Raw genomic sequence first — 24,847 nt, 5'->3', positions numbered from 1 at the left:
CCTATTCCTTATCCACGCCTGTGGAATTTTATTGTCTCAGACGCCTGATTTACTCACAGCCGAAAATCATATTGGTACCAATCTAGGTCTGCTAACTTTTAACTACAAGTTGTTTCAAGGTCATCGTGTTCCAGATATTGCCCTGCGTTCTGCTAGTACTATCGAGGAAGTTCCAAGTGCAGACTTTGTTGCCTTCTCCTTTGGTCATCGTCTTCTGCATTCCTTGTCCAAGGAGATTAGAATGCTTAATAATGTTATTGATTGTGCTTGATTGAAAGCGAGAAATTACTGTGTTGATGATTTTGATGAGGCAGGCTGGGGAAGATCCTGATTTTGTTGGACCCTCTTCATGAATATTTTCTTTAAGCGAGAGGGGGACAAAAACTTGATGGGTTGGAAAAGGATAGGAAAATAAATATGCAACTTATGCTATGCATTGATCTCCATGCGTCGATGGTCATGCGTTGGACTAAGAAATATGCAATATGCATTTAAGAATGTATGCGATGACCATGCGTTTTTGACACAAGTTTTCTTGCTTTCTCGCCAAGTATTACGAGAATGTAAGTTTCTTGGGATGATCCGAGGTCGAACTCATTTGAGGCGATGAATAAAAGAAAAATGAAGTTAAAAGACTATGTGCTACTCCTATTCCTAACTAAATAGATTGAGCAATAGAAGTAGGACTATGAGAATTGGTAGAGACGAGACAACTGTTAACGCGTAATAAGATGCATGGAAAAATAAATAGAATGGTGGAGGAGATAAATTCACTGCATCATTAAGCTTGGTTGCAAGGGTAATCTCAGCTTGCCACACTAACGCATCGCGCACCTCTCGATGGTCAGCCACATGCTTATATCTCTATAACGCTGGTTGCATTGAGCATAAGAATGTTCCTATCTTTAGGAACACTATTTACTTTGCTTAGTGAGTTCCATTACTTACCCTCTCGGGCAGTTAGTCACTACTAATCAGCTCATAGACAAGCATTGCGACAACTCATAGATAAGTGTTTCTATAGCCTCACACTAAGCAAAGAGGATTAATTCATTATACTCGCGCAACGCACACCTCTCAGTGGTTTGCTACATGCTTCATATCTCTATGTCCCATGATTGAGTATGCGATAACACTTGTAATCTTTACTTAGTTCGTTGAAATGAAAGTAAGGGATGATAAAGAAAAAGATAATGAAGATGGTGTCGAAGAAAATAAAGAGATGCATTGATTACAAAATGTATTAATGTCTTAAGCCAAAATGTAATATAATACAGAGATAAGAAGAAAGGTGGAGGGCTAGATGTAGGCAATCTCTTGCTTCCATCAGATGTATGGCAAGGCTGACAGTGGTGCCATGGATGGGCGGTGGAGTAGTCTCTCTCGAGCTCTATTTCCGACAAAGCTCCGGTTGTCTCTCGGAATGGGTTGAAGGAATGAAGAATCCTCAAAGAGTGTCTGTTCATGCTCCCATCTGTGATCACAAGGATCCACCTTAAGGCAGAAGCTCGGATGCCTTGAATTTGGGCTCTAAGGCTCTATTTATAGAGCTCAAACGATAACAACATTGGTGGTCCCTTTCTGAATCACTGCCACTTTTGGCACGGTAGGTGAAATGTCAACATCACATTTTTTATATTCCCAAGGTATGCGTTCATGCTTGTTTCTTCCAAAGTACCAACACATTCCACCCACCTTGCGATCAACCTTCTATTATGGTTATTACTCTGTAGTCGCAACATCCATGCGATGAACGCTTGCGATCAACTTTGCAATGGTCTGGGCTTCAATGCATGTGATCGATTCCTGCGATAGCTACGAAAATAGACATTTTGACACAGAATAATATATAATATTGGGTTAGCAGAGATTTTCAGTGCTGATCGACGCAAGCTCACTTTTCAAATAAATTCTTAGTATTATCACTGTATATTCTGCTTGTTAGCCCTCATAACTCTAAATAAAAGGCTCTAATAGCTTGTTTTTCTACCCACTATCAGGGGAGTTGGTTGCAAATTTGAATTTGTTTCTGCTTGAACTAATGGTTGGATGATGGCAGTTGTAAACGATTGGTTTATGTTTCGATTGTTGTTCGTGTTTGGACTATTGCTGTTTATGTTTTGTTATTTTCTGTCTTCGGATTCTAAAACTTGTTCTTATTTCTGCATAGACCTTTATTACCACTATGGTCTAACAATTTTTTTTTTTTTTTTTTTGTCTACCCTTGTCAATTGGTTATATAGGTTGGAATGTTTAATATGTCTTATCTTAAAAAAATATATCTTAGCCAAATGGGGAGTTTGTTAGAAATAATGATATTGGCTAAATATATTTTCTTAAGATTTCTGGCATTATTTTCTTGGGCTTTCTAAAGTTGTCTATGCTCTGTTTCTGAAGGATCTTGTCTCAGAGGTTGCACTTTTAGTTTCCAAATCTATCGAATATTTCTTTCCTTATTTATCATATACTATAGAATATTTTATTTGGAAAAGTAAATTATATGTAAAAATGGTATTTATATGTCTTAATATTCAAAAAGTAAAAATCAATAATCAACAGTTATTAAATGAGTCTATAATTTAAAAATTATTTGTATATAAACATGTACACATATGTGAGAAAAAATAAAAATTGAATTAAGGTTTTCTAACCTTTTTTGTAAAAATAAAAGTTTTTCTGACCCGAGTATATTAAATTATATATATAATTTTGAAACTTTATTAAGAAAAAAACCAAACCAAGTTGCCAACTGAGATAAGGTCTCCAACCTAACCACTGAAGCAAGCTCTATCTTTGGTTCAGAGGGGCATGTGTTAATATATATTTAAAACATAAATACATATTTTTATATTTAATAAAAAAATATATATTATATATGTATAATGGCATGAGAGCCCTTAATAGATTTGCGCCTGGTGATGGAATAAAGTTTTTTTTCCCCCCCAAATAAATCAGTGTATGTAATGTATAATGTATATATACCTTTTTTTTTTAAAAAAAAAAAGTTAAATAGAAAATAAAACCGAAACCGTTTTCAAACAAAAAAGGGAAGAGGGTATCAAGTAAAGGGGTTTGGTCTGCTGAACCAATCAGTGTGATCCACGAAAAAAAAAGACAAAAACTCTAACAACGGTCACGTGAGCGAAACGTGTATGGGAGAACAGTAGTTCGACCTCGTACTATCCGACAAAATCCGGCAATCAGAGGCTGACGTCAGCAAAATTACCATCCATCTGATACGGCGGCTATGTCTCGAATTCACGCATGTGTTCAATTAATCTGCTCTTTCCCCAACGACGAAAACATTATAAACTAATTAAATATGAGAACACTTTGTATTCCCCAAAATACTCTTTTACCCCCAAAACCACACTCTTTTTTCCCTTTTTACCCTTATCCATTTCCCCTACTTTTTCTTTTTTACTTCATTATTCGGTATATATACCACCAATTGTGGGCTCAAAATTTCCTCGCCTAAACGACTGCCAAAACACAGCACCTTCCTCTTCTTTCTTCTTCTTCTTCTTCTTCTTCATATTTTTCAATTCTCTAAATCTCAAATCAAATTTCAATCCATGGATTACTCTGGACTCTTCTCCTCCATTTCCGATTTCTCATCTGAATCATCGTTCGGTTCACCGGAATCATCCTTCATGAATTTGGACCACGATTTTCTTCCTTTCAATGAGAATGACTCAGAGGAAATGCTTCTGTATGGCCTAATCTCCGGGGGGACCCAGGATTCCTCCGACACCGGTATCCGAACCGTGAGAGTGAAGGAAGAGGAAGTCGATTCCATCGGCGAAGAAAGCCCTAAGAAGGAAAGGGCTTACAGAGGGGTTCGCCGCCGGCCATGGGGGAAATTTGCGGCGGAAATTAGAGATTCTACTAGACATGGTATAAGGGTCTGGTTGGGAACTTTTGACAGTGCCGAAGCTGCCGCTTTGGCTTACGATCAAGCTGCTTTTTCTATGAGGGGTGCTGCCGCAATTCTCAATTTTCCCGTCGACAGAGTTAGGGAGTCTCTCAAAGAAATGAACTGCAGTGGCGGCGCCGCCGGTGATAATATGGCTGAAGACGGCGGCTCTCCGGTGGTGGCTTTGAAAAGAAAGCACTCAATTAGAAGGAAAGCCATAAGCAAAAAGAGCAAAGAGAGAGATGTGAGGATCCAAAATGTGATGGTTTTGGAAGATTTGGGGACAGAGTATTTGGAAGAACTTTTGGGCTCTTCTCAAAGTGGTAGCCCTTGTTCTTTCTAAATCAAAATTATTATTTTTTAAAAAAAGAAATTTCTTCTTTTTTTTTTTGGGTGTTCTTTTTTCCCTTTTTTTTAGTTCACCATCATCTCATCTGGGGATTTCTTCATTTACTGTTAATATTTTTTTTTTTTTTTTTTTTTTGTTCTCTCCTCCCTCCCTGTTTTCACCAGACAAGAACCAAAAAAAAAAAGCTTCAAATTGTAAAAGCTTAGAGAAGATGATCATATGTTTAAAATTTTGATCATATTTTTCCTTTTTACTTTTTTGTCTTATTGTAAAGTAAGAGGGAAAAAAGTTGAGTAATCCTTGTAGTTCTGGATAGGCTCAATTCAAATATCTTTTTCTTTTCTTTTCTTTTTTAGTTTAATTTAATTTTTAAATACAATTATTAAACGAATGTTGGACAAGGAATGTAGACTTTTCTCTTATGTGGGTCACACGTTTGTACTATAAAATTGACACCTCAATAATTATTTTACATTACAAACTAGTTCTGAACATTTTTGTAATAGAACAAAAAATTCACGATTTCAAAAATATAGTGACACTGTCACTGCGAGAGACAGACAGTGCGGTATCATAGTAACTTTAGTAACTGTAAAAACGGCAAGAATCATTCTTCACAATTTAGATATTTTCCTTCTATTTCCCCTATTTTTAGAATAACAAAATGTCTTTTATATTATTATTATTATTATTATTATTTACAATTTAATATACGTTGATTCCAATCTAAGATTTTGTTATATATTACTTTTAAATTATACGTAACATCTCATATCCATTGTATTTATGGACGTGTGATATTTTATATTCTATTAACAAAAAAAAAAATCCAAATTTTTGCATGATTGCACATCAATTCATTATTGATCATTTGATTGTAATAGTTTACACATTTCTATTCTAACACACGTTCCACCTTTTTTCAAATTAGAATCACTTCTAAGAATTGTAAAACAAAATTATGCAATATCAAAAGAATAATTTCTTTTCACACTCGTTGAACAAACAATAATTACTGATGAAGATGTTAGTAAATTCTTTTATGGATTGTTAAAAGTTAAAATTTTTACTTTATTTGAATAAGATTTGTTGATATAGAAAGATGATTTGTATGGTGAAAGTGAAAGGGGAGTGGGAGAGCTCCACTTGGGAATTAAAAAAAAAAAAAAAAAAAAAAAAANATTGGGGTATGAATTCAAAGGTTAGGAAGGTTCCAGCTTGCTTCAATTTCAATTTGGTCTAAGGCTATATCTACTTTTAATGACTTTTATGAAATAGAAAGATAAGGGGGGGAAAATTAAAAAAAAAAAAAAAAAAAGAAGGAGAAGAAGAAATTAAATAAAAGAGAAAAATGTCACGTTTAATAATTTAGAAGATGATGATATTGCGTGCTGTTTGTGATTTGTTGACTGCCTTCCATTCACCTTTCCACAGCAACAAGCAGAATCAAGATTGTCTTCCTCTTATTTCTTTTTCTAAAATTACTAATTTCGTTTTAGATATTTATTTATTTATTTTATTTAAATTATTTATAATATACTTTTTGGGCAAAAGGTTTTTTTAATTCCAGGATTGGGATTTTGAAGGCCACGAGTAATGAGGACTTTCACTCTCTCTAGGTTGCGCTTTCCACCTATAACTTTCCTCACATCTTTTCACTAAATTAAAAGTGTATTTGGATTATATTTTTAAATGTTTGATTTAAAATATAAGTTATTTTAGAAAGAATTATATTATTTAGTAATCATTCAAAATAGCTTTTTAAGTATATTTTAAATTGTTTCTACCAAAAATGAGTTTTTAAAAAAGAAAATACTTTTTTCTCAAATAAATTCAAATAGGCATTAAATCAACTAATTTCACTTAATTTACTGTTTAGTACATCATTAAACTTTAAAATTTTGTGTTTTATAAGTTACTAAACTTATAAAAATAGCAACAGGTAGTAGATTTTCACTATTGTATTTAGGAGGTTATTGACATATTTGAATTTTTTTAAGAAAAAATTACGGCTTTACTAGGGAAAAAAAAAAGAGAGGAAAGTTTAGAGTTATCTATTGGATATAGACTTTAATTTTATGACTAGTGGATTTATTAATTAAAAAGAGTTAAATATGTTAAGAATCTATTTGACACAAAAATTGAATTTTTTTTTCTAAAATTTAGAAACATATTCGACATAATCGCAAAGGTTTAAATACTCTAAACTTGTAATAACCTTTTAAAACTAGTCTTGCAAGTGAGATTTGTAAACACATTGTAGGAGCTAGGATGAAAATTATACAAATGTCAATCATCGTCCTTTTCTCTATTATTATATTTTTAGCTCAACAAAATGTGAGATATGGATGAAATTTTCTATCCAAAAAAGACAACTTTTCTGTTGAAATGTTTTGATTATGATTTGTGGCGCTTCAAATAACTAATTATGGAATCTCGTCTCTAGGGTTCAGAGGCAAGGCCTCCAAAACCTAAGTTATTTACATATTTTCCTTCTTTACGTTATTCATGTTTATGACCATAATTTAGACAAGAGCACTATATAAACTCTCTAACCCTAAAATCGCATCAGTTCTCTAATCTGTATTATTCTCTCTAAGAAAATTATCTCCATCTGCTCATAGATATATCTAACACACTATTAATGAACCACGTAAATCTCTATGTTGATCTCTGTTCCTTTACATTCCTATTTATATTTGATTGTCAATTCTCAACATTATGTCTTATCTATTGGGTTATATGATTGTTGTTGACACTAACCTTTTAAATTGCGAGTACATAGTATGAAAGTGTATCCTATAATATGTTTTCAATGATTATTGTAAAGGTTACATAATTATCATTTTGAATTATTAAGGTCTTATCTGGTAGTCATTTTATTTTTAGTTTTTAGCTTTAGACAATTAAACCTACAAACACTTATTCTACCTCTAAACTTCTTACTTTGTCATCTACTCTTTACCATTGTTTTAAAAAACCAAGATAAGATCTGAAAACAAAAAAAAAAATAAAACAAAATAAAATAAAAAAGGTTGTATTAAAAGTTTTTTTAAAAAAGAAAATTGGTTAAGAATTCAACTTTTTACCTATAAAAAACGTAAACTAGTGTGAGATATTGAGAAAATATGGCGTAATTTTTTTTTAAAAAAATCAAGAATAAAAAGCCCAAAATGTTTCGTTTAGTGTCGTTTTTTTTTTTTTTTTTTTTTTTTTTTTTTTTTTTTATCTTTTACTTTTGAAAGTTGTCTTTGTTTCCTTATCCCACATGCACATGTGCACACACACGTGCACATCTTTTCAATATTACTTGATAACTATTTGGTCACAAATCTTTTCGACACTACTTGATAACTATTGATCTCACACATCTTTTCAACACTACTTTATAACTATTTGGTCTCACACAATGTATATATTTATATATATAGTAAATTTAGACTTTTTTTAAAAAAAAATAATGTTATTTTAATAATTATTAACAAAAATAGGGTTAGGCGGATAATATTGACAAAAATAGGTTTTTTAATTGTGTACCCGGTATATGATTATGTTTAAATCATGTACCCGTTACACGATCAGAACTAAATTGTGTACCCGGTACACGAGTGCATGTGATCTGGCATGCGCAGACTGCCAATGTGGCAGCCATGCAACGTTGACCGAGGTAATCGTGTACCCGGTACACGATTACCCTAAGTCGTGTATCGGGTACATGACTTAGTGGTCCCTTAAATGCCGCAACCCCTTCTTCCTCCATCTGAGAGCGTTTTCTCTTTTCTTGCTTCCCGTTACCATCGTAGCCTCTTTTCTTCCTCCATCCGGCCGTGAGCTTTTTCTCTTGTTGCTGCCGCCATGAGCCGATCTACCACCCGCTATATCCAATCTTTGTCGTCGTCCACCTTCGGTAAAGTTTTTTCTTTATTTTTTCTCAATATATGTATTTGTTTATAAAAACGAGGATCAAGTTTGAAAATGAAGATTGCTTCATATATATATCATTTTGTTTGCATTTGGGATGAATTAAATGTATAGTTTATGGATCTATGATTTAAATGTATAATCTTTAGATATATGTTGCTTAGAAATTGGATTTTGGTGGGCTGATTTTGTTGGGCTATGTTTTTGCATGATTTTGTTGGCCAATTATATATATATATCATTTTGTTTGCATTTGGGCTGAATTAAATGTATGATTCATGGATATACTATTTTATTTTTATTTGGGCTGATTTAAATGTATAGTTTATGGATCTTAGATTTGAGTTGATTTAAATGTATAATATTTAGATCTTATATGTTTAACTTAGAAATTGGATTTTGTTGGGCTATTTGTTGGGTTGACATATTAACATATTTTTTTTTGTCAACTATATCAGTTGAAAAAATCATAATAAATATGTCGATACGTCCTGAAGATTTAGTCATTCTTGAACTTGGAAATGATGGAGACAGTGATATTGATGTTGAAATTGATTAATTATTTGGAAACGATAGGAGTGAGGAACATGATCTTGAGTTGGTACCGTCGAAAATGTTCCCCAAATAGATTGGAAAATTACTAATTCAACATGTGAACGAGGTTCAACTTTGGAGGAAATGAGTATATGTGTAGATAATTCTAGTTTAATGCAGAAAGGAATGTAATTTAATACTAAAGAAGATTTACAACTTGCTATAAAAAAATACTATGTGACAAAACAATATGAGATTATTGTAGTGGAATCAAATCAAGATATTTGGTATGTTAGATGCAAGGAAGGTTGTGATTGGAGGTTACAGGCATATCGACATAAAACTCATGGGATGTTCAAAATCACCAAACTTGAAGGGGAACACTTATGTTTTTTTTTTTCCTAGAATTGACACAGGATCATTAACAGCTTGATTCAAATTTTATGAGTATCGAAATCCAAATTTTGGTTAGAGATGATCCTAGGGTACTTGTGGTCCTACTCCAAGAAGCAATTAAAAAACAATATAGCTATAATGTTAATTATAGATGGGTGTGGTAAGCCAAGAGAAAAGCATTGATTGCTGTGTTTTGTGATCGAGAGAAATCATATTCAGAGCTTCCGTATTGGTTGAGTACTCTTGTTCATTACAATCTAGGAACACGATCAAATTGGTATTTCCTTCTATTTGATGTGCCAGGTACGACTATTTTTTGTTGAGTTTTCTGGTCCTTCGGTCCTGCAAGAGAAGGGTTCAAATATTGTACACTATTAATCCATATCGATAGAACTCGTCTCTATGGAAAGTATAAGGAAAAATTATTGCCCGCCTTATCTATTGATGCAAACGGGCATATATTTTCCCTTGCTTTTGCTATTGTTGAAGGTGAAAATTCTGTTGGGATTGATGCCATAAAGTTTCTTGTCCTGTAGTTTGTAAACAGTTCATACGAACGTTTGTGTTGTATAATATATGATATTTTACTTCACATCTTGTTTTTTGCTTAGTTGCATGTTTTATTTGCTTTACCACAAACCAATAAACTTAAAATCCCTGGTTATCTGTATGTAACTCAAGCATGTATGTGGTGACATACAAGTGGATCATGTCTTAAGAGATAACCAAAATGGTCTGTAGTATATGGAGATAGGAGGGAATCCTTATCCTGTTAACACTACTGATGCGGCCCGCTTTCTGGAATGGTCAAAAGTGTTGTGACTTGTCACAGATGGCCTGACCCTGATCATTCATGTTGGGGACATGCGAGCGGGGGCGTCCTATACAAAAAGTTTGTATAAGACCTGACCACGAAGTTTTAACATCTCATTATATAACACCGTTCATGACAGAGACTTCACTTCACTAGGATGACCATAGGTAACATGACCTCAATCATGAGTGAGTTGGGAACTCCTGCCATTGAGGGTGGTCCTTTGATTTGTATGGGTGCGAGTGGCCAGGTCGCCGTTTGAAACCTATCATTTTGGGGATTCGTCTGATTTGGGAGTTGGAAATTCAGCTACACAAGATGGAATTCACTCCTTCCCCAAGGCAGAGATAAGTAGATAGATAGCTCCCTTAAGGGCTGATTCCAGGGTTTGAACGATGTGGCGCCACACACCTTCTCTTGGCTTGGACTATGTTGTATTGTTTATTAGAGAAATCAATGGTACTTAAGGAGTGAGATGTAACTGTAGAGAGAAAATGGTAATTTGGCCCAACTGTACTTACGAGCATCTGTGAAGGGTCATCGTACTCATGATTGGTTATATCCGATGGACACAGAAATATATCTGTGGTAAGAAGAGTTCAGCTATTGATCTTTAGTGGAATGTCTGATAGTTAACGGATAGTGGATCCCGTGGCTAAAGTGTTTAGTTAGCTATTCACAGACCTGTGGCATTTATATCACATACCTCGCGCCTAAATGATCGCCGACCTAATGCGTAAACGATCACACACTAATTCCTAAACGATCGTATAGTGTGTCATGTTTGCTAAACGATCGTTCAGTAAAAGCAACACGATCGTGTAGTTTCTTCTAAACGATAAGCATCTAGCTATGCGATAGCATCCTATTCTCTCCCACTTTCTTATCGTCTATACAATCAGTTCTTCCTCTTACCTCTGCCAAACTCACCAAAGACCACACTTTGTTTCTCACTCCAAGAATACCTAGGGCTTTTCTCTGGTGGTGTCGTCCCCGCTGCGTTCGTTTGTTTACGGTTGTTCGTGCTGCTGTAGTCGACGCATCTGCTGGGCGTTGGTTGATCGAGTAGAGGTCTTTCGCTGCGTTGAGTTCCAAACTTTGAAGAGCATCTTCAACTGATATGAGAAGTCTCTCCCTTGTTATTTCTTGTTCAAAGCATGCCGTTAATTACTGTTTGTTTGCATAACTGTGTATTTAAATGTATATGGAGATTTCGGTCACTGTGAAATTGGAGCGATTCAAATGCGCTCATGGAAGTATTCGTTAAGAGATCCTTCAAATTCGTCCAGTTGGTCATGGTTTTTGTGGGCATTGCGTGAATATGTTACCCAAAGAGATGATATTTGCTTGATTTCTGATAGACATAAGGGCATTCTTACTGTAATTAATAATGAGAAAATTGGTTGGAATGAACCTAAAGCGTACCATCGATATTGCCAGTAATTTCAATACGACATATAAATCAAAGCAACTAAAAGATTTGGTGTTGAAGGTAGGAAATCAACACTAATGGCGCAACTTCATTGGGTGCATGAAAGAATTGAAACAATTGAACCCTGAATGCCTTGAATATTTTTCTAATATTGACTTGGAAAAATTGACCCAATCACATGATGGTGGGTACCGCTATGGGTGGATGACAAGCAATGCAGCTGAATGCATGAATGGTGTTTTCAAAGGTGTTAGAATGTTACCAATTACTTCTTTGATTAGGCTAATATTTTATCGTACAATACTATATTTTGAACGTCGAAGACAAGAGATTAGTGAAGCACTCGACCATGGGGATATGTATATAGAATATGCCCAGAGAAAACTTAAGAGGTGGGAAAAACAAGCATTTGCACACACAGTGACATCTATTGACAGGAAAACTCAAACTTTTGAAGTACAAACTGGCATAAGTATGATTTCTCCCTATAAAGGACAACACACACAAGTTTTGAGTTTGAAAGAAGGAACTTGTTCTTGTAATAAGTGGCAGTCATTTAAGATTCCATACTCTCATGTAATTGCAGTTTGTAATTACGTGTGTTTGACATACATACCTCTTATTGATGAATGCTACAAATTATCCCATTTCAAGTGATGTTATGAAGGTCGCTTCAATCCAATAGAACACCCAAAGTATTGACCAGAATTATCATTTACAGAACTTCCTCCGAATATTGATTTACTAAGAGAATAGGGTCGGCCAAAAAGTACGCACAGTCATAATGAAATGGATTAGAGAGAGGCAAGCCAAAAAGTTTAATGTATAATTTGCAAGAAATGAGGACATAACAGACTTACTTGTCCACAACGTACATTAGGTACTTCCTCTTCGGGTCATTAAATTTTTTATGTAATTGTATCTTTTATGTACTTGTACTTTTCATGTAATTGTATCTTTTATGAACTTGTATTTTTTATGTAATTGTATATTTTATGTACTTATATTTTTTATGTACTTGTATCTTTTATGTACTTATATTTTTTGTGTACTTGTAAATTTTATGTATTGAATTTATTTTATCTAATTCATTCTTAGGAAATAGATTTTGTTATGTGATGGATTTTGTTATGTAATGTAATTTGAACTTTTTAGGTAATGGAGCTTGGTTCTTCTAATCCTATACAACTATATCGACAAAATACACATCGTTCGCAATCGAATGAGATAGTTCTTCTACCGTAGTTTTGGGTTGTCGGAGAAGGGAGACATTTACACAACATACTATCCCATTTGATCAACGTATTATTCCCTACATTGAACATGCAGATTTTCTTGGGGTTGCACAGATCGGATTTATCCAACTTGATTGACACCTCATTACTGCTTTAGGTGAGCGTTGGAGACCAGAAACTCACACATTTCACTTGCCTTGTGGGGAATGTACAATTACGTTATAGGATGTTGTTATTCAATTTTGGTTACGAGTGGAAGGAGAACCATTGACAAGTTCATTACAATATGATTGGAAGAATGTTTGTGACGAGTTCTTAGGTGTTCTACCAGATGATCTGAAAGGCTCAAGATTGAGTATCCCATGGTTGGCGTCCCAGTTTCTAGAATTACCTCCCGATGCTGACGACATCAGCGTACGTAGGTATGCACGAGCATACATTATGCAGCTTATTGGAGGATTTTATTTTACTGACAAGTCAAACACTCTATTACATCTCATGTTCTCTCGGTACTGTCTGATATTCGAGCATGCTGGTACGTACTCATGGGGTGGTGGCTGTCTTTCATGGCTTTATAGAGAACTTTTTTAGAAAAATGCACAAGTGTTGGAAATAGCGAGGCCGCTAATACTAGTACAGGTATGGGCTTATGATAGATTTCCAATTATAGCACCACAAGTCCTATTACAGGCCCTAGATCATCATCCACTTAGGTTCAGGTACTATTTCATTTATATATTTATTTTGTTATCATTTTATGTAAGAATATAAATTAATTGTATTTTTTATAATTTTAGATGCAGTGGTGTATTAGCTGTCTCTGAACAGTCAACAAATATGTTGCTAGTATACCAAAAAATATTTGACAGACTAATGCACAGTCAGGTAACAAATGTATATATAAATGAATATTTAAAACATTTTGGATGTATAATTATCTTCTTTTTTTTGTCAGATTAATTGGACGTCATACACACAAGATATTTGGTCATCACTACCTGATTACTGTCGTGATGGTGAAGATATCTGGTTGACCGTTAACCCTCTTATATGCTTCCATATAGTATAGTGACATCATCTAGATCGTGTGTTGAGACAGTTCGGTCTGCGACAAACGATACCTTCGTTGTCCTATACACTCCCAGCACTACACCAGATTGATTTGAGAGATAAGCACGACCAAGACTGGCGTTGAATTCACGCGGAATATATATCCTACTGGCATGGACGACATGATCGTTGTGCACAGAGAGAAATAACAAATGAGCCAGCTGTATCAGATGGCTACTTTTCCTGGTACGATTTAATCACGAAGTAATTTATCACACCTAGCGGCGCTTACTATTACTGCATGGTAAGAGATTTAAAATCAGAAAATTTTCAAATATTTGATATGAATATTGTTTAATATTTATTTTTTTCATGGTACAAAATGATTTTATCGGAGATGTACAACAATATTCAGTCCAACACAATTGACCAGAATTGAGTTCAATGTGTCACCAAACATTGGTCAACATAGAAAGTATTATTCAACAAACAAGGCGACTCAATGTTGCTGACACTGATCGAAGACGTATTCATCGTAGACGACAACAACAACCGGTGAAGCTAATTTAGAGGCACACGAAGACAGCCCCCATATGGGCTAAGTGCCAGGGGGTCGTCTTTAAATTTCATGTAAACTTCTGTTTTCAAATTAAAGAACTAATTGTAAATCTTCTTTAGTATCGTGACATCGTTTTTTTTTTTTTTTAAAATATGAGTGCAGAATAATTATGTTTTCATTGTAGATTAAATATATAATTAAGTTTAATAATGAAGGAATTTGTGGACTCGGTTCTAAAGTCTTATTATTGTTGTACATCTCCGATTAAAAAATAATAATTAGTCAATCTATTTTTTTTAAAAAAAAAAGAAAAAAATCGTGGTCCCGATCCACGAGTTTCTCTTCGATTGGTCAACCAACTAAGCTGACGTGGTGCTGACGGGATTAAATGCTAATCGGTACACGATTTCCTTACATACCAAAACTACCTCTTTTTATCAATACTTTCCATTCCCACCTATTTTAAAAAAATACTTTCCTATGCACCTCATTTTTGTCAATAATTTGAAAATCCACAATATTTTTTAACTTGATTCATAAATTTAATTAATGTATATTACCAATTCATCTATATCATACTTGTAACGGACTCTTAATTAAATTTTAAAAATAAAATAAAAACTACTTGATCTTGTCGACATTACTTGAAAACTATTTGATTTCTTATTTTTTTCATCTCTCACACACAATGTATGTATATATAGTAAATTTAATTGATGTATATTATTAATTCATTTATATCACACTTGTAACGGCTTCTAGCTAAATTTTAAAAATAAAATAAAAACTACTAGATCTTTTCGACACTACTTGATAACTTTTTGGTCTTTTATTTTTTATTTTTGAAAATGAAGTCTACAACACTATTTTAAACTAAGTTTTGAAAACAATATATTTTTTTTAAACTTGTCTTTTTTTTTGGATTTTGACCAAAAACAAACTTAAATATTCACTTACGAAAGATGAAAAATGTGGTAAGGAAATTATATGTGAGAAAAGAAGCACAATAGAAAAAGAAAATCAAATGATTATCAAACGAGATCTTAATTTTTAAATTTGGACTTGGATTATGAAAACAAGTTTAAAAAATAGATAAAAATATAAAAAATAAATTTAGAGATTGAGATAGTGATTACAAACTTAATTCTCAAAAACTAAAAATAAAAAATGAAATAGCTATCCAACTAAAACAATTTAATTGTTTTGTGATCTTTGAAATAGTTTATACAAGTTTATAATTAACAATTATGGGGCCGTTTGGTTAGAGGGAAAAGAGGGTTGGAATGGGAATGAGTTTACAAAGTCCATGTTTGGTCGGTGGGATTTGTTTATTTATCTTGGAAAAGACAATTCCTAGGTATCTTTTACCCACACAAATGAAGGAATTGCATACCCATTGAGAAGTGTGGGTTTTCATTTCTTCTTCCGTTTCCTACCACGATTTTCCTTCCTTCCAGCCATGAAATCGTATAGCATTTTGTTACTTAGCGATCGTGTAGCATTTGGTAGGCGATCGTATAGTATTTTGTTACTTAGCGATCGTGTAGCATTTGGTAAGCGATCGTGTAGCATTTGGTAAGCGATCGTGTAGCATTTGGTAAGCAATCGTATAACATTTGGTAGGCGATCATATAACATTAGGTAGGCGATCGTGTAGCATTTTGTTACTCAGCGATCGTGTAGCATTTGGTAAGCGATCGTATAATATTGGGTAGGCGATTGTATAGCATTTTGTTACTCAACGATCGTGTAGCATTTGGTAAGCGATCGTATAGCATTGGGTAGGCGATCGTATAATATTTTGTTACTCAGCAATCATGTAGCAGAGCTAAGCGATCGTGTAGCCGAGCTCAGCGATCATGTAGCATTTGGTAAATGATCATATAGCATTTGGTAGGCGATTGTATAACATTTTGTTACTTAGCGATCGTGTAGCGAAGCTCAGCGATCATATAGTATTTTGTAAACGATCGTGTAGCGGAGCTCAGCGATCGTGTAAATAATTTAAGCGATCATATTGTTACAAAATCGACGATTAAAGAACACAAAAAAAAATGGAATGTAGAGATAGAAAAGATCAACACACAGATATACGTGGTTCACTAACAGTGTGTTAGCTTCGTCCACAGGCAGAGGGAGAACAGTATTATTAGGAAAAATGTTTTCAGAAAATTACATCATAACGGCGCCTCTAGGGTTAGAGAGTTTATATAGCGCACTACTCTAAACCCTAGGGTCATAATCGTAAATAACTACAAATAAATAAATATAAAGTGAGACCCCGTACTTGGTTGTTCGAAGTGTCAACAAACAGGTTTAAGGCATTTCAACAAATGCTTGATAGGGACAAGACCCTCAAACTATCTTCACAATGGTATGATATTGTCCACTTTGGGCATAAACCCTCATGGACTTGTTTTCACAATGTCATTTTTTTTAATTCTCACATACTATTCGCAGACATTGTTTTCCCATGCACAACAAAACATAGTCATCCTTGATTTCCAGTAATTTTATTCCTAGACATATAATTTTCAGACATCGTTAATTCCTGGGCATTGATAAAACCTCAATCCAAACGGCCCCTATGATTGAATCCTAAAATAAGTGAGAAGGGGAAAACTTTCTTGGGGAGATAACCCAGTGGGTCATGTAATTAAGCCAAATTCATAGTTAACAAATAAAAGTTCATCTTTAAAGTTGGGATCGAGAATAGTGATGGATCCAGGATTTTAGGTAGGGCACAAATTCCATATAAATATAATTTTAGATACATCGATATAATATTCAAATCTTACAATATCGCCAAAACAAACATAATTAATTGACATATGGCAGATCCAAAATTTAATGTTAAAGGGGGCACAACTTTATTTATGTTAAAAGTTTAGCCTATTAACATCTCAATTTGTAACATTTATAGTTCTTGAACTTTATAAAGTGTATAACAGATCACTAATATCTCGATTGTGTGTCTAATATATAATACTAGACTTTAAAAAAAAAGACAATGTAACTATTAGCTATGATATTTAAAATTTGAGGTTTAATTAGAAACAAAAATATTTTTTTGTCTAATACAATGATTAATTTTTAAGCATTTTTTATATTTTATGAGATTTTTAGATACTAATTGATAGCTTATATATCTATTGGACATTTTTACAAGTTGAATTGAGATTTTAGATATTTGTTTGTCATAATTCTAAAAACTAAGAATTAAACTTGTACTAACTTAAATGTAATTTTAAAATAATAGTAGAGTAAATAACAATATATATATATATATATATGCCTTAATTTTTAAAAATTAAGAATTAATAATCAAATACTTAGCAAAGGAATCTAAAAATTAAAAAATATTTGTATACAAACATAAATACATGTGAGTAGAAAAAAAACTTGGAACTTAGGATTTAGTTATATATTTGAAATTTTCGGCAACAAAAATCGGTTAAAATAAAAAGGAACAAAAACTGCATCCCATGGGTTTCGAGAAATCCAGTTCTCACCTAGTGAACTGCACCGCTAACCACTGAAGCAAATCCCTCGTCTTGGAGCACCGTTCTATATATTTAAAACATACCTGTACTTTTTAATATTTAATAAAAAAAATAATATATTTATATGTAAAACGACACGATGTAGAGACCTATTCGTAGATCCGTCTCTAATAGAGAACACTCTCACACAATAAAAATATTATGTTCAATTTAATTTCAAATTTTTTTAATATAATTCTAAAATGTCTATTATAACCTTAGAAGAAAAATAAGATAAATAGCTATTAAAATTTCAAAATACTAATTTAATATTAAAAGAGTTTAAAATTAACAATTAAACTAATTATACAAATAATCTAACTAGATTATCAAAATACGATAATTTATTTTGAAAGGTAAAGAAAATAAAAAAAAAATAGATATTAGTTGTGAAGAAAAATTGGATACGTTAACTCTTGTGAATATAGATTAAGGGCACAAATTGTTTTACTTAAAAAACAACAAAACAATAAACCGAAGAAGGGATTAGGTTTTGTCTGAACCGGAAAAATAGGAACCATCCAAATCAATCACGTGGTTATTGACTATTCAAGGTCAAAGTCTTGGTCAAAATTCAAACCAAACTACTTGTTATTTTATATATTTATTTATTGAAAGATACTTGTTATATTATACAATATTATCTTATTCCACTGCCTTTTCGATTTTTTTTACTATCGATATGGGTTCCTTTTCGACTTTTCTTCCAAACGGATACGAGAAAATTCCTTTTCTTTTGTTAATTACTTTTACTGATGTATTATATAATTATATTGTTTATTTTGGTAAACTTCCATTGATAAAGTAATTCTTTCTTTTTATTTTATTCCCCTATGAGCTTTTGATTCTTCTATCTAAATTATCTGGACATCTTGTTAAAATAAAAAAAGAAAAGAAAAGAAAAGAAAAGAAAACCCGAGTCATTCACAACTTCACAAATCAACTAATTCATTTGATATAACATTAAATTTTTACATCTAATAAGACTTTTGGACTTTCAATTTCCAATTATATGTTTAAAAAATTTGTAAATATTAAAAAATATTGATGAATAGGTAAATAATCTATCAAACACAAAATAAAAATTTGTAAGAAGTTATTGAAAATAAAATTGAAAGTAGGAGGATATGTTAAAGTTCAAAGACAAAATATATACAACTGAAAATTTATGGACTAAACTTGCAATTTAACCATAGTTTATTCACTATGATTCAATTATTTATCTTTTAAATAGAAGAGTAATTTGATGGCGTTGAGTATTATTTATATATACTTTCTTAGGACAGAGTTTACATACATAAAGCCCGTTTTATTGTATTTTTATAATATGATATAAAAGTATTATATTTCTATTTTAATTTTATTTAAAAAAGGACGAAAAATGAAGACACGTATAAATTTTATTTTATTCTGTTTTTTGAAAGAGTTCATTAAACCCAATTTGAAAGACATACGTAGCATGGCCCGCAAGAAAATGGGCCGAAAGGTTTTGCATCAATATCGTTAACCCAACAAAATAGGAAGAATAGCGAGCCCAATCTATTGTACATTTGGGCCTATGAACGACCGTTTAGGCCCATATTTTACTGGGCGGAAGCCCAAATATGCTAGGCTAATTTTTATTGGAAGATACAGATAGAGATGTTCAACAAATTTTGATTCTCATCGACCCAACTTAACCTGCGCAGTTTAAGTTGGCTTGAGTTCAAATACATTAAAATTTTATAGATTTAATTGATTCTCGAGTTTAGTTAGAATAACTTAAATTTTATGGTAGTGGATTTAGTCATGCCCCTATAACTAACTCCATTGAACTTATAAATTTGTTCTTAAAAATACTCAAGTTTATCGTGGCATGTATTTTAATATTTACATTTATATAGAAGATCGTTATTTGTTAACATCTATTTCGTTTAAAAAATTATGTTATACTTATTTACATAACAAAGTTTTCCACAATCATTGGTTGGCCTAAGTATGAAAGGATCATGAGTTCAATTCAATAAAAAGCTAAAGAGATATTTGAGGCGTTGAGTTGGGTATATAGTTATTAATCATTATAGTTCGTAGGTTATAATAGTCTATGTCATTGTAACAAAGAAATATTTAAAATAATAATATTATTGTAATTAATTATAGGTTATAACAGTTAGAAACGCCAACTATTATAATAGATCACTCTATTCTCTTGAAGTTGGGGTCCTAACACTCCTTTCAAAAGAACAAGTTCAATAAATAGTGACCACTTACCTATGATTTCAATATTTGATACTAGCTTGAACACTCACAAATATAAAATAATATATATATATATATTCATGAATTTACGAAACACAATATTAGAGATTTCGAATTTGTTTAGATATAAAATTTGATATATCAATTAATTTTAATAAAGACCTCAAAATCGATCGACTAAGGTTGTAAGTGAAAAAAAAGTGTTTTCTTCAAAACATAGAAACAAAACTGTTTCGTAGTTTTTGGTTGTGCAATATTTGCGCAGATATTCCCGGCGGCCGTAAGCGGCGGTGCATGGTGAAAAGTGAAACGCGCCACGGTGGTGATCATGGAGGGTTGAAGAGTGTATACGAAGTTTGTATGGGTCCGGGAGGGCCAACTCACATCCCCACTTTAGAAATCTTCTTCCTTACCTTTCGTTCTTTAATTCCCTTCCCCTTTTTCCCTTTCTGCATCACATTTTTCTTTTAGGGTTTTCTCCGAATTCCACTCAATCTTCTTCCAATCGAATATATTCTTCTTTTCCTCAATCATCTGCCACCATTCTTTTCCAATTCATCAAGTGACAAAACACAAAATGAAATATAAATCAACAGTTGACGTTCCATTTCGCTTCGTTTTCAAACTCTCTTTCTCTCCCATTCCCAATTCTTCTTCTCCGCTTTTTCTTTCTGCAAGTCATGCTAGTTTTTCAAATCAACAGGGCGCTGAAGATCGGAGTACGTTGCCGCCTTTATTCTGCCTTTTCTTTTACTTTACTACTGCTATTTTGTTCGATCTGAATGATTGTTTGTTTCTTTTTGTTCATTTGGATTGAAGCAGGAACTCTAAGATGGAATCTGCTACCCTTAATAGAATAATTAAGAGGTTGCTTGAAATCGGGAGCAGATCGGGGAAGCAGGTGCTGCTTTCTGAGGCTGAAATTACCCAGCTATGCATGGCTTCCAGAGAAATTTTCTTAAGCCAACCAAATCTTTTGGAAATTGATGCACCAATCTATATATGCGGTTTCTCCTTCCCCCTTTCTCCTTTGATATGCTGTGGTTTCTTGTTTGGATTATATTGTAGTAGTTATTGTATTTTTGGTTGCTTTGTTTGAAAAGTGTGTTTTGGCATACTAAACACGAGAAGAACTAATCAAATATGCTAATTACTTACTAACCAAATTCCTAATGGCCAACAAAGTTTCAAGAGTTGAACTAAGTTTATTAGAAGATGGGATGACCTTATTGGTTCAGTTAGAACCCAAACAACTCATATTGAAATATAGTAGAAAGTAAAACTACAAGTATTCGATATATTTTTGGAATCTTCCCTTCCTTGAGTGTACACATTCAAGCATAAACCATCTAAACCATTCTCTCTCCCATCTCTTCTGACTCTCTCTCCTTGTCTAATTGCTAATACACCCTCAATACTTCAATAATCTCCCTAACTATTCCCAAATCCCGTCTCCCATGTCCTTGTTGAGCAGCACCAAGAAAAAATTTAACCCCACTGGTTTTAGGCGTAGTTTGCACTTTGAAAGAGATGATAATCATTGAAGCATACCGGTTATTAATTGTCTCGACTAAAATCATAATCTTCCATTCATTCTAATGCGATTGGGGTAACATGGGATACGTGATGATCGATGGGATAAATTTTATCTAAATGACCGAAATTTAGTTTTCAATGCCATGCAGGGGATATCCATGGTCAGTATTCTGATCTTCTTAGGCTTCTCGATTTTGGCGGATTTCCTCCTCATTCGAACTACTTGTTCTTGGGGGACTACGTAGATCGAGGAAAGCAGAGCGTAGAAACAATCTGCCTTCTCCTTGCATATAAAATAAAATATCCTGAAAACTTCTTCCTTTTGAGGGGCAACCATGAATGTGCGTCTGTAAACCGTATCTATGGTTTTTATGACGAATGTAAACGTAGGTTCAACGTCAAACTGTGGAAAATATTCACGGACTGTTTCAACTGCTTACCTGTGGCTGCTCTAATTGATGAAAAGATACTGTGTATGCATGGTGGGCTATCTCCTCACCTTGACAGGTTAGATCAGATTAGGAATTTAAAGCGCCCTGCTGATGTTCCAGAGTCCGGTTTACTCTGTGATCTTCTTTGGTCCGATCCAAGTGTAAATACACGCGGCTGGGGACCAAACGAACGGGGGGTTTCATACACTTTTGGTGCGGATCGAGTAATGGAATTTCTTCGAAAACATGACCTTGATTTGATTTGTAGAGCTCACCAGGTGTGAACATGTCTCTTATTTATAGCTTTATAGCCTGCACAATGCAAACACTTACACTGAGCCTACTGTTTCAATACACAGGTCGTGGAGGACGGGTACGAGTTTTTCGCAAATAGACAGCTTGTAACTTTATTTTCTGCTCCAAACTACTGTGGAGAGTTTGACAATGCTGCTGCAATGATGCATGTGGATTCAAATTTAATGTGCTCTTTCCAAATACTAAAACCACCTGAAAAAAAGTCAAAATTTGGGTTTGGCAGCGGACGATATGGCGGTCCGAAAAAAGTAAAGGTAAATTCATTCTCAAATGGGAACTGATTAACACGAAGATCACGTGTCAAAAAGCTTAAAAAAGCTCTAATCTTTTGCCGTTTTCTCTTTGCAGTCGTTTCTCGGTGCAATCTGATGAAACTTTTTGGCATGTTCAAGTTTGTTTGGTTGGTTCAGAGGCTACCTCGGATGAGTTTTGATCTCCCGTGGCTTCTTAATGAAATGTGACATCTGATACAGGCTTTCTCCTTAGTGTAACAGTCGCTATGTGGTTAGGAGTTTGAAATGATCTCATGCTTTTTGCCATTTTCTTGCTTATGGGTTCACTTAAGCATCTGTGGAGAACAAAATAATTGGAAAAAGACATGATATTGTTGTCTTTTCATGTTTATGATTTTTGAAGGCAAGTATTGGAAGTGGGCATTAATGGGTCTAATTGCCGATCTTACGACAGTTCTTGGGTCGGCTTGGCCCAACATGTTTAGCCCGATGATATAAAACATGACGGGAATTGTGAAGCTTTGATAAAAATGGTCTACTAGAGATGTTCACATGGGCGGAGTCGACTATATCATTTCCTTAACTTAAATTGGGTAAATTTTAATTAAATAATTAACTCTATCATTAAATTATTTAGTATAGCAGTTTTATAGACAATTTGAATTTAAATATAAATTAATCAAATTTTGATTTAAAAAAACTAATCTAACTTTTTAGTATAAAGAAATAGATATAAACTAAATCATTCAAATATATAATCTGGATTTAAATATTTAATTTAAACATATTAATTATTTTAACTAGTAAACAATCAAACTTGAAATTTAAATCTAATATTTATATAATAGTAATAATAATATAATTGTTTGCACGAGATTTCAAGAAAAATTTATTTTGTGGAATTTGAATTTTATATTTATATTAGTTTTGTGGAAAATGAGACAATCTCTAATACATAATATTTTGTTGATCTTCCTTTGGGCTTGGTGATCGGGATCTTCATCTACCTTTGGGCTTGATATCTCTTTCTCTCTAGGCCCTCTCTGGAACCTAGAATTATAGAGTTTACATGTGGGCCTGGGCCTGGGCCTTGTAGGTTGTAAAGATACAGTTTGTTGAAATCTTCTAATATTCAAAGTCATATAGAGTTCACATGTGGGCTTGGGTCTTGTAGGTTGTGAAGATACAGTGTCTTCTAGTCTTCAGAGCTTTAGTGTCTTCTAATCTTTAAAGCTTTGGAAGAGTTATGTTCTTCAGATCCTTGGAGCTTCAGACTTTAGATCTTTAGAGAACTTTTGTCTTCAATTTCTCCAACCTCCCCCCAAATGAAGAGGTCTTATAGAAGTTTCTCATGAGCTTTACATGGGTTTGGGTCCAATTGTTTTATTGGGTACAAATTGGGCTTGGGCTTAATCTGGCCTAAAATTTCACTATGGGTTTGAATTGGGTTGGGTCCAAGGGACTTTAATTACTCGGTCCGATCCAACTTATAATTTTTCCAATAGGCTCGGGCTTTTGTTGATGATGTGGACAACTTGTGATTCGCCAAAATTTCTCATTCAACAATAACATTAAATAATTATACTAAATAAATAAATAAATAGAGGCTAATCGGGATGGGGATGGGAAACGCCTTTCTCGTCTTCGTTTAGCAAACGGTCTTTGTTTAGTTGCCGAATGATAAGTGGTATTGTACCACTATTCTGCCCATGGTAACTAACGCATACCCTAGCAGGAAAGGAGAATCGAATTAGTGCGCTACCTTCCCCCTAAGGCCTCATTTTTTCACCCTTACTTCCCTCTCTCATTCCCCCCCCCCCCCCCCCCATTTGCATGGGAAATTAGACATCTTTATGATCTACAAATGTCTACTATTTGAAAGCTTAACCATTAGGAAAATTTTCTTCCTAATCAATTTGGATTCACTAGAGAAAAATATGTTTTTTTTTTTTAAAAGTCATTTTTATTTAATTTTTTAAAAATAAAAATGGTTTAAAGTAAAAGTGTTTCAAAATTATTTTGAGTGATTGTCTAATACTTAAATTCATTGACTTATTTTCGAAATTAAATACTTGAAAACTTTAAACAAACACACACAAAGTTAAAATATGCATTTAGCCATTTCTCAAAAAATAATAATAATAATAAAAATAATAATAAATAAAAAATTGGGTTAGCTATTTTTTAAGTTGTCCTATTTAGATGTAGCTATTCTTCTTTATGTTCTAAATATAATGTGTTAGGAACATATCTTTTCTTTTTGTTGCCGGAGGAAGAGAAGATGGGAAAGATGGGCGATGGCTTTTTTTTTGTTTTTTTAGATGAAAGTACAACCGAAGACGTCGC

The 24,847-nt window shown here is 33.3% G+C and overlaps 2 protein-coding genes across 3 annotated transcripts; both read left to right on the top strand.

Annotated features, from left to right (window-relative positions):
- Positions 1 to 3,450: 3,450 nt before the first annotated feature.
- Positions 3,451 to 4,666, top strand: LOC120071659 (ethylene-response factor C3-like). Its single transcript, XM_039024032.1, has one exon. The coding sequence runs from the start codon at positions 3,576 to 3,578 to the stop codon at positions 4,257 to 4,259; it is 684 nt and encodes a 227-aa protein (XP_038879960.1). The 5' UTR covers positions 3,451 to 3,575; the 3' UTR covers positions 4,260 to 4,666.
- Positions 4,667 to 20,178: 15,512 nt separating this feature from the next.
- Positions 20,179 to 23,032, top strand: LOC120090369 (serine/threonine-protein phosphatase PP1 isozyme 3-like). 2 transcript variants are annotated; one of them, XM_039047994.1, is made up of 5 exons: positions 20,179 to 20,705; positions 20,806 to 20,993; positions 21,672 to 22,231; positions 22,313 to 22,522; positions 22,617 to 23,032. In XM_039047994.1, exons 2-5 carry the CDS (start codon positions 20,819 to 20,821, stop codon positions 22,635 to 22,637), a joined length of 966 nt encoding a protein of 321 aa, XP_038903922.1. In that variant the 5' UTR covers positions 20,179 to 20,705; positions 20,806 to 20,818; the 3' UTR covers positions 22,638 to 23,032. The 2 variants fall into 2 exon arrangements, with proteins under 2 accessions (XP_038903922.1, XP_038903914.1); XM_039047986.1 differs by having other exon boundaries at positions 20,180 to 20,705; positions 20,809 to 20,993.
- Positions 23,033 to 24,847: the final 1,815 nt, after the last annotated feature.

The sequence above is a fragment of the Benincasa hispida genome, chromosome 1 (genome assembly GCF_009727055.1).
Source record: "Benincasa hispida cultivar B227 chromosome 1, ASM972705v1, whole genome shotgun sequence".
Taxonomy (NCBI): domain Eukaryota; kingdom Viridiplantae; phylum Streptophyta; class Magnoliopsida; order Cucurbitales; family Cucurbitaceae; genus Benincasa; species Benincasa hispida.
Note: the sequence above shows the minus strand (reverse complement) of the source record. Positions and strands in the feature narration are given on the sequence as shown.